Raw genomic sequence first — 9,536 nt, 5'->3', positions numbered from 1 at the left:
AGCTACTGAAGAAAAAAACCTCTTTGCTACTAAATAGGATTTTTCAGAGCTTGGTTTTCAATACTGAAAACTACAAATAGTAAATAAAGATTGTATGTAGTTGTACAAGTGAATCCAGCTTGAGCTGCATAGTTATTTTTAGTCATACATAAGACTATACTAAAAAAAAAAGGAAGAAAAAAGAGGTAAACTGTGAGACAGAAAAAAATTTAAGACAGAAGTTCCAGCATACACATTTTTTTAAAATCCTCACCCAAGGATATATTTACTGATTTTAAAGAGAGAGAGAGACATCAATTGGTTGCCTCCTATAAACACCCTGACAGGAGATGGAACCTGTAACCTACATATGTGTCCTGACAGGGAATTGAACTCACAAATTTTTGGGTGGATGGGATGACATTCCCACTAACTGAGCAACTCAACCAGGGCACATACACATCCTTTTAAAGGATCATTTTTAATATTCTGCTGGCAAAAACTATTTTAAAATGACCACAGTTTTGGAATTTGTCCTTAGGTTAAGTTGAACAAAAATATTTAAAGTGGCTGCTTATAGAAATGGACAGAGCTATTTTTAATGGATTGTTCATATCTGAATACTTTTTTTAAAAAAATTTTTAGAGAGGGGGAGGGAGGGTGAAAGAGAGAGAGCGAGAAACATCAATGTGTGGTTGCCTCTCACATGGCCCCCACTGGGGACCTGGCCCACAACCCAGGCATGTGCCCTAACTGGGAATCGAACCTAAGACCCTTTGGTTCGCAGCCCATGCTCAATCCACTGAGCTATGCCAGCCAGGGCTGAACATTACTTTTATGTTTCAAAAACATTCATGTGATCAAAAATATAGAACAGAGCTATGCTTTAAATATTTGAAGGTAATCTAGACTAGCACACTAATAGCAAACTGAGCAGTCTAAAAGGAATTTGTATGTGCATATATAATTTTTCTATACACTATACATTGCTATATGATTAAAATATTTTTAAAAAATAAAACACTTCAGAGGTTAAAAGTCCATCAATCAGTTTTTAGTTTGCCCCTTTCTGCTTATAAATGACACAAAAATAACACTGGTACTAATTTTTATACAAACTTAACATGGAAATATTTTCAACAGAAGGAGACACCACAATGAAGGCTTCATGAATAATTTATTCCATTTGAAGTTTTGTTTTTTTTTTGTTTTTTTTTTAAAAAGTATAAACCTTTTCATTTCCTCAATCACAATTTGTACAACTCAGTGTTATGGCATTCGGCAGCAATAGTGTTTGTTCCTTATTCTTTTTTTTGTCACGTTAAAAAAAAAAAAGCAATTGGACCATATTAAGTGTCACTGCTAAACAACTTTAAAACGCCCCTTCATAAAGTGACCAAGCTATTCTGAGAGTTGATGCCGACACATGTCCAGTAATGACGTTACAATTTGTAGTTTAAATTCAGTAACTGTAAGGTCCACAAATCCAGTTTATTTTGAAAACTAAAGCTATTTTAAAACTTTATGAATACATCAACCTGAGGAGTATTTTAGGTCCCAAATCCAGTTTTTAAATTAATACTCCACAAAAAAGAAAGCGCGCGCACACACACACACACACACACATATATATATATATAAATTTAAACCACAGTTCTGGGCCCATTAGAACACCAAGAAAAACCAAAAGGTTAAGATTTCCAGCTGATTTGGGGGGTGGGGATGGGGCAATAAATGTATGTCAAAAACATTTTTCCTTAATTTAGACAAACAAAAATCTTAAGAGGAAACCCAGACCAAAACCTCACTCATGCACATTAAATGTATTAATAGACTGATATGCAATGCCATAGTGGGTGAGAGGCAAATTATATGATGCAACAGCATTTAAAAACTTCCTTTTAATGTATTCAATTTGAACATTTTAAATAATGCAACATAGTATTTTGATATTACAGTATTAACATAGTGCTTGATTAAAGATCTGGAAATCTTTGTAGTAACACATTAAGTTAAAAATATTACCTCAGAAGGTAAATATGAAGATGAAAGGAAAATATTTTAATACAGTAATCTGTGCCATACTGACAATTGATTACGAATACAGCTGAGGATAGTTGACTAAGTAGTAAGAGCTTAATTTTAGTGGTTTAAGAAAAGTTTAGAAAGATTAAAAATTACAGCTACTTTAAAATTTAAGTATTACATATAAGTACACTTGGTGGCCTTCTGGCCAAACAATAAGGTGTACAGAAATTTATTCATACAGTGTTAATTCACAGTCCTGATAACTGAATGGCTTGCATAAGAAAGGTATGGCTAGATGTTTCTCACTGGCTGGAAGCAGACATTATATAAGTAATCTTTTTAAATGCCAAAATGCGGAGCTTCCATCCTGCTTTGTAATGGATAACTGCACAAAAAACAGATATTAGCACTGAAACAGAAGTCAAGGTGTTGGTGATCAACTGGTATAAAGCATTACCTACTTAAACAAAAGAAAACAAAACTACCCACACTTGTCTGTGACAGTACATTAGTAAGTCAGATCCATCATCCTGCATAAAAGGCTTTTTTTTTCCTGAACTCAGTCTCCTGACCTTTTTTAATGGCTATTTAATATGTTTCTATTTGAGTGTGAACTTATATATGAAAGGAAGAAAAAAAATTGTATCAGTAAATCCTGTTAGTTAGGAACTACTCCCTGATGCCCAGATAAAAGGAAATTGTATACTGGGTTCCTTCCTTATGGCTCCATATAAAAGAAACTATCAGGGAATAATTTTTAAAAAATTTATTTTTAAACTGAGGTGTGGTTACTAAATGCTAGTAATTTTAAACAACTGAGATCATAGCTTTTATTTTTAAAAGTCACTATTGTGCTAAGTATATAAAAAAAAGGATACACTTTTAATAGAAATTCCAAATAAGCGTCTTTTCCTTCAAATCTCAGACAAGTTTTTTTAAGAGAAAGTATGAAACAAAACATGCCAACATAATCTGTAGTGTGTTAGCATAATTTAAAAATGAACGCAGGGATGTGATCTTTAAATTTTAATTTCAAAATATGCTGACCATTGGGATCACATTATAATTTTGAAGAAATGATTGAAAAATCTTTGTCACCAATTGTTTTCTTTATAGAAAAAGAGACTTGTTAATATTTTAATACACAATTTGAAGCAGTTATATTGTTCATAAGAAAGTGATATTTTAGCTAGGCATATAGTATTTACAAAACATTTCAGTAAAAAATAAAACAAAACATACTGAATTGCTGTTTTGTAAATACAATTGATTTTGTACTTATAGAGAATTAGTGAACTTATGAATTTGGGATTTTGCCAGACTGTTTCCAAGAAAAAAAGGTAGACTCGGCGACTGTGAATTCAAGCCAGCAACACGCGCAGGAGGCTGACTTGGACTCTCTGGTGAGCAGCACTGCAGAAAGGATTTTTCCAGGGGCAACGCCTGCATACAAGCAGTCATCTTGGCATGTGCAAACGAGAAGGGGAAAAGCTGTATGTGAGGAAGGGGTGAATTAAAGTCCCTAAAATTCAAGTCCCTTCTTTAGGGAGGTGAGAGCCTCCTTGGCATATGTCCTGCCTTCATCTGAGCTGTGTTACCGAAAAGTACAGACTCTGGTGTTTGGGACTGTCATCTCCAAACCAAGACAATTAAATAAATAAGAAGGCAAAGGGGGAACAAACGGGTTAAGTTTAGAAATGGTTTCTAACTAGCGAAAGAGTCTGAATACCAGAATTCACTGAGAATCTATTTACACCACAGTCTGATCGCACACACACACCCATACTTATGCAAACTCTCACACACATTCCCAATCTTTAATTTAAAAAAAAGTCAAACAATCAAGAGTGACTGCTCTTAAAATAATTTGTAAAATGCCTAGAGCTGGGCTAAATTTCAACCTTATAGCAGATCCTGAAGATATTTTCATAATTAATAATATTCCCATGCCTAGATGTGCCACTGTTAAAACTGAAGAAAATGTAAGCATGTAACATTAAACACCAAAATTAGTTTACGCATTCAGTAGCAAATGTTTTTCTTGTAAAACTAAGTTTTTTCACTGGAAATGGCCTGAAATATTAGTCATAGCCCTAAACCATAGTACAAAATATAACTGAAGAATTCTCATTTTATTCTAAGTTAAACCACTTAACAATATCACTTGTATATTGCCATCATGTTATTCGGTAAAGGTGTGATATATAAAATGCTGTAAGACCTGGTACCTTTCCCATTTATAAACACAGTGAACTTCATTACTGTACATGTACTCTGCAACTACAGCTTAGCTGTAAATCCTCCACACGCAATGGCATGGACATTATTCCCCGTCTATTCCCATTGAACTGTACATTGAGACAATACAAATTTACTGTCCCACCCCCCTTACAAAAAAATAATACTCTAAAAGCAACCCTACTGCAACTTTTTAATTAAGACGATTACATATATTTTAGACCAATTGCTTTAAAGCAAGAAGGCAGTATAAACCTTCTAGGAAAGTTTTTATAAAAGAGGTTAAGAAATATAAGACAATTTATACATTTAAAAACTTACAATAAATAAGAGATGCAGGCATTTTGAATACTAGATACTATACTCCAATACAAGAACATCTTGATGTTCTGAAGCCGTATGTTGAAATTCATTGTTCCTCGTTTCCTTTCCATGCTTTTAATATTCATTTAACATGACTGGGTACTATGGCTCATTACTTTTCACAAATACTGTGACTGGAAAAAAAAGGTTAATTTTGCTACGAAAATGTTATAATACGTTTTGTATGATCAGTCGTCATTCTAAAGAATTCAGTATAGTCAATGAAAAATAGCAGGGTTATAGCCCCCCCAAGTCTGAACAATATTTGTTGAAGTAATAAGAATTAGACCCCATCACAAATGACTTTCACTGAGAAGATAATTGTAACTTAATCTTGCAGCGAAATGTCTTTTTTCCTTGTTCTTTTCTTGTACAGTTCCACCAAATGAAGATCACAGCATATTCATGATAAAGTTATATAACTGATTCAGCACCACAAAATGAATTGGGAGACACGAGCGTCTGTCCTGGATTGCAGGGTCACAGGTCAGCCAGGAGAGTGCATTGTACTGTTCCAAAACAAACCTGAAAAACAAATAAACTGTTTTTATACTGTAGATTTTGGAAGCAGTTTCCAATTAAGGCATCTGAGATTCAAAGTCACTTTGCAAAAAAAGGTAGAAAGTATGGAATAGTGAATTCTGGGGGAAGATTAAAAATAACTAATTTTCATAACAATTTTTCTCAAAAGTAGATTCCGCATGTTAGAAAAACAAAACACTCATTCTGAATGATATAGTTCATCTAAAGACATAAGGGTGTGCAACTGTTAACAGCCAAAAGTGAGGAAAAATATGTAAAGATCAACATTATATTCATCACTCACAGTTACAATGGAAACCATCAATGGTAAAGACAGCTGTACCTGAGGACATCTGAAGTCTGATTTGAGTCAAGTGGGTGGGAGTGTTTACTGTGAAGCAGCTCGTCAGATTGCACTGAAGGCACGTGGAGGTGCAAAGAGGCCTAAAAAAGTAACAGGATATCAGCCAAATGAAAAACACCAAGGTCTCTTTCTTGATGCTCTCTTCATTTCAAGTTCTCTTACATTTTAGACCTATGTAAGGAATGGGAGCCCCTGCAAAAATGCTTGTTCTTGTTTAATTCAGCACAGAAGTAATTTTTAGGTCTGTAATGTACTGAATCTTCCTTTATTTCCTTCAGCTTTTATTGTTTTTGAGACCACATGATAGTCTTTAAAAAAAGGATTTTTCAATTATTTTCTAAGTGTAACGTAAGCATTTAAGGAAGCACTAAACTGATAAACCTGAGCACAGTCTGTTTCTAGGTTACATAGAGTTTAAGCCTATACAGATATACCTAAATGTTGCACTGAACAAAGTAAACAGGGGTAAGCATACAAAAATATTTTACTTATAAAGTTATAAATCTTTTCCTCCCCTTGGTTAAAATAACTTACTTAAAAACTGTAAGATTGCCCTGGCTGGTGTGGCTCAAAGGATTGAGCACTGGCTTGCAAACCAAAGGGTCACTGGTTCGATTCCCATCTAGGGCACATGCCTGGGTTTTGGGTCAGGTCCCCAGTAGGGGGCACACAAGAGGCACCCACATGTTGATGTTTCCTTCTCTTTCTCCCTTCCTTCCCCTGTCTAAAAATAAATTTTAAAACATCTTTAAAAATTAATAAATAAAATTAAAACTCTAGGAAGAAAGAGTTGGAACAGGCAAGGCAAGGGCAAAGAAATATTTGAAAAATCCAACAAATTTATTTTCATTTTGAAAACCAAACTGATTTTCAGGAAATACTCTTAGAAATCAGGTGGTTCTCTTGGGTTTTACTGATAGTGAACAATCAAAAATACCACACAGCTGCTATGGGTCCCTAGGCCATTTGAAATAAAAGTCCACCTCGCTTTAAAGCGTGCCCTGCAGGAAAATGAATCTCTAATTAATCAGTCAAACTGTGTTCATTTTCTGTACCCCTGACAATTTGTGTATAAAGCTATAAATCTTAAGCAAGGCTATCCATGGTAAAATTGTGAGCACTCTAAGTAATACACTTCACAGATGCCTTCTTCTGCCCCTCTATTTCAGAATAGAGCAACCACTGACACACCCATTTAGGTATAGCAAAGAATAAAATGAATGAATATGGTATTCTTCACATTTCAACTTTAAAAAGTGAATCCTTTTTAAGTCAACATATATAATAGTGTTAAGAAGTTTTAACAAGATGTACTGACTGCAGAAACTCTTGGCAGATCTCGTTTTGTATACTGTAAAAAGTCCTATCATATTCAATATTTACAGGTGCTCTTTCCTCCAAAAATGTAACATATGTATAAATTCTTTGGTTGTATATTCAAAAATATAACCAAAGATATATATGTTCCAAACTGTACATAAAATCCTGATCTGAGTTACAAGCAAAAGTCTCATATGGCAGATCACTACAATTAACATAATTAGCACCAGTGCTCTAAAATCTATGATAAAAAGATGTTCTGATCATCTAGGTAACAGCCTATTATTCTTCCAAGTGAAGGGAAACATACAAGGTGGTTTAACTCCCTGTGGCATAGAAATAAAATGGTATGTATGAAAACAAAAGGTGAGCAAATTGTGGTAAGTTACCGTATTTTTTTACTATAAGACACACCACCCAATTTGGGAGGAAAATGGGGGTGCATCTTATAGTCCAAATGTAGCCTTACCTGGCTAGCTGGGGGGGGGGTGGCAGCAGAGCAGAACCACAGGTTATTAAATATTTTACCACATTTTTTGCTTCAAAATTTTTCCCCTATTTTCCTCCTCTAAAACCTAGGTGCATCTTATGGTCCGGTGCATCTTATAGTCCTAAAAATATGGTATGTCTTACTAGGTTAATTCACAATAGAAGTCCCAATCTTGTTAAGCTGTATCTGAGGATGAATGCCTAGGTTACACTACCCTCTCTGCAAATAGATACAGAATAGAAAAGAATCTAGATAGTCCCTCAGACATTTTGTAAAGTGGTGTTTTCTTACAAACTGTTTTGTGAAACATTAGGGTTGTGAAGTATTAGCAGGTATTACACAATCCTTTTTTGTGTATTAAAGTAAATTTAGGAAATGGTAGGTAAACAATGTTATCTGCTGCTGTTTTCCACAGCATTTAATGTTCATCATGCGCTGTAACAACGAAAGCGGGTGGAAAGCATGTGGAGCTCTCCCAAAGGACCAAAGAAGCATTTGTTTTGTATGAACTCCAAGAACTACTATTCTGCAGAAACCTCCTTGGGTATAGGTTTTTGTAATGACATCTGCATAGACCACTACACATATACTGGAAAGGAAAGAAAAGTCATAAGATAAAACTAATTATTACCCTGACGGACACTCTCTAAATATATTATCTCATTAATAGTCAATTCAGGTCAACACCTATTGTATTCTTTATGAATGTACTACAGAAGTTCACTACTTAATCTCAAATGACACTGACTCAATAGTATGTGTGGCAAGGATATCAGGATTTAATAACAAGCTCAGAAGAGAGCAACAAGCCAATTGGTTCATGTACCCATTAAAACTGAAGCATACTATCCTACAAACTTCCTACAAAATTCTTACTCTACAAACAAAAATCAGTTAGCAAGGAATTAAATTAGCATGATTTATGGAATAAAAATTTCAACTTCTGGTGGTTTTATATAAGAAGATGTGATTCAGTTCTGAATTTGTTATTTTGAAATAATAGCTGCAGCTACTATTTTTTTAAAAGATTTTATTTATTTATTTTTAGAGAGGGAAGGGAGGGAGAAAGAGAGAGAGAAACATCAATGTGCGGTTGCTGGGGGTCATGGCCTGCAACCCAGGCAAGTGCCCTGACCAGGAATCGAACCTGTGACACTTTGGTTCGCAGCCCGAGTTCAATCCACTGAGCTATGCCAGCCAGGTATTATTTTGTTAATACAAACTCTGGATAAAGCTTTCATACCTTATATAGTCATTTTATGACTTATCTCAACCTCGTTATATCACTTACTAATGAGTTTGTTCTGGTAAAATAAGTCACTTTGGGTCTCAGAATCTCATTACTTGAATACCACTCAATAGTTTTAACAGAGTAATTTACATAATGCTAGAAAGCTTTCATAAGAGGTGGTAAATGGATTTAAATATCAAGTATCCTTACAAAGACTATCAATCCCCCAAAAAACATAGGAGTGTAGTATGAAGTAATTCAGAAAGTAATCATTAAAAGATACAGTTTTTAATCTTGAGTCTACTAACAAGTTATGACTTTAGGCAAGTGAGTTTTTCTGAATTCTAATGTACTCACCCAGAAAATGGTTATATTAAAAGTACCATATTTTTCAGACTATAAGACCCCCCCGCCCTGCAATTTGAGAGGAAAATACAATGGTGACCCTGCTCCAGTGCCCATCCCCCACAGTGAGCCAGGCAAGCTACATTCGGATATAAGATGCACCCCTCTTTCCTCCCAAATTGGGGGCGGGGGGGGGGGGGGAGGTGTCTTATAGTCTGAAAACTATAGTAACACAAGGGCCCTGGCTGGTGTGGCTCAGAGGATTCAGCACTGGCCTGCAAACCAAAGGGTTGCTGGTTTGATTCCCAGCCAGGGCACATGTCTGGGTTGTGGGCCAGGTCCCCAGTGAGGGGATGTGCAAGAGGCAACCACCTATTGATGTTCCTCTCCCTTTCTTTCTCCTTCCCTTCCCCTCTCTAAAAATAAATAACTAAAATCTTAAAAAATAATAATAATACAAGGTTTCTTCCAGCTATAAATTTCAGATATACAGTTAAAAATAATATAAGCAAGGGTTCCAGAAGTCCAAGATTTAAAAGTTCCAACTTAATAAAATTTAAAAATTAGAGTCGTTTCTTAATTAGATAATTCTCTTAGTGATACTGTGTAGACAGTCATATGTAGTGATGCATTTAAGACCTTAGACAAAAGCTACA

General features: G+C 35.0%; 1 protein-coding gene across 1 annotated transcript in view; it reads right to left on the bottom strand.

Moving 5' to 3' along the window:
• Positions 1-1,137: 1,137 nt before the first annotated feature.
• Positions 1,138-9,536, bottom strand: part of MED13 (mediator complex subunit 13) — a 99,673-nt gene continuing 91,274 nt past the window's right edge. The window contains exons 29-30 of the mRNA XM_045837381.1: positions 5,474-5,574; positions 1,138-5,133 (exon numbers count right to left, since the gene is read on the bottom strand). Of these exons, the coding sequence (XP_045693337.1) occupies positions 5,001-5,133; positions 5,474-5,574 (234 nt within the window). The 3' untranslated portion in view covers positions 1,138-5,000. The remainder of the gene's footprint in view (positions 5,134-5,473; positions 5,575-9,536) is intronic.

Source organism: Phyllostomus hastatus, unplaced genomic scaffold, assembly GCF_019186645.2.
Source record: "Phyllostomus hastatus isolate PE091 unplaced genomic scaffold, TTU_PhHast_1.1 phas_contig_210, whole genome shotgun sequence".
NCBI lineage: Eukaryota > Metazoa > Chordata > Mammalia > Chiroptera > Phyllostomidae > Phyllostomus > Phyllostomus hastatus.
This window is presented reverse-complemented; position numbering and strand designations above follow the sequence as displayed.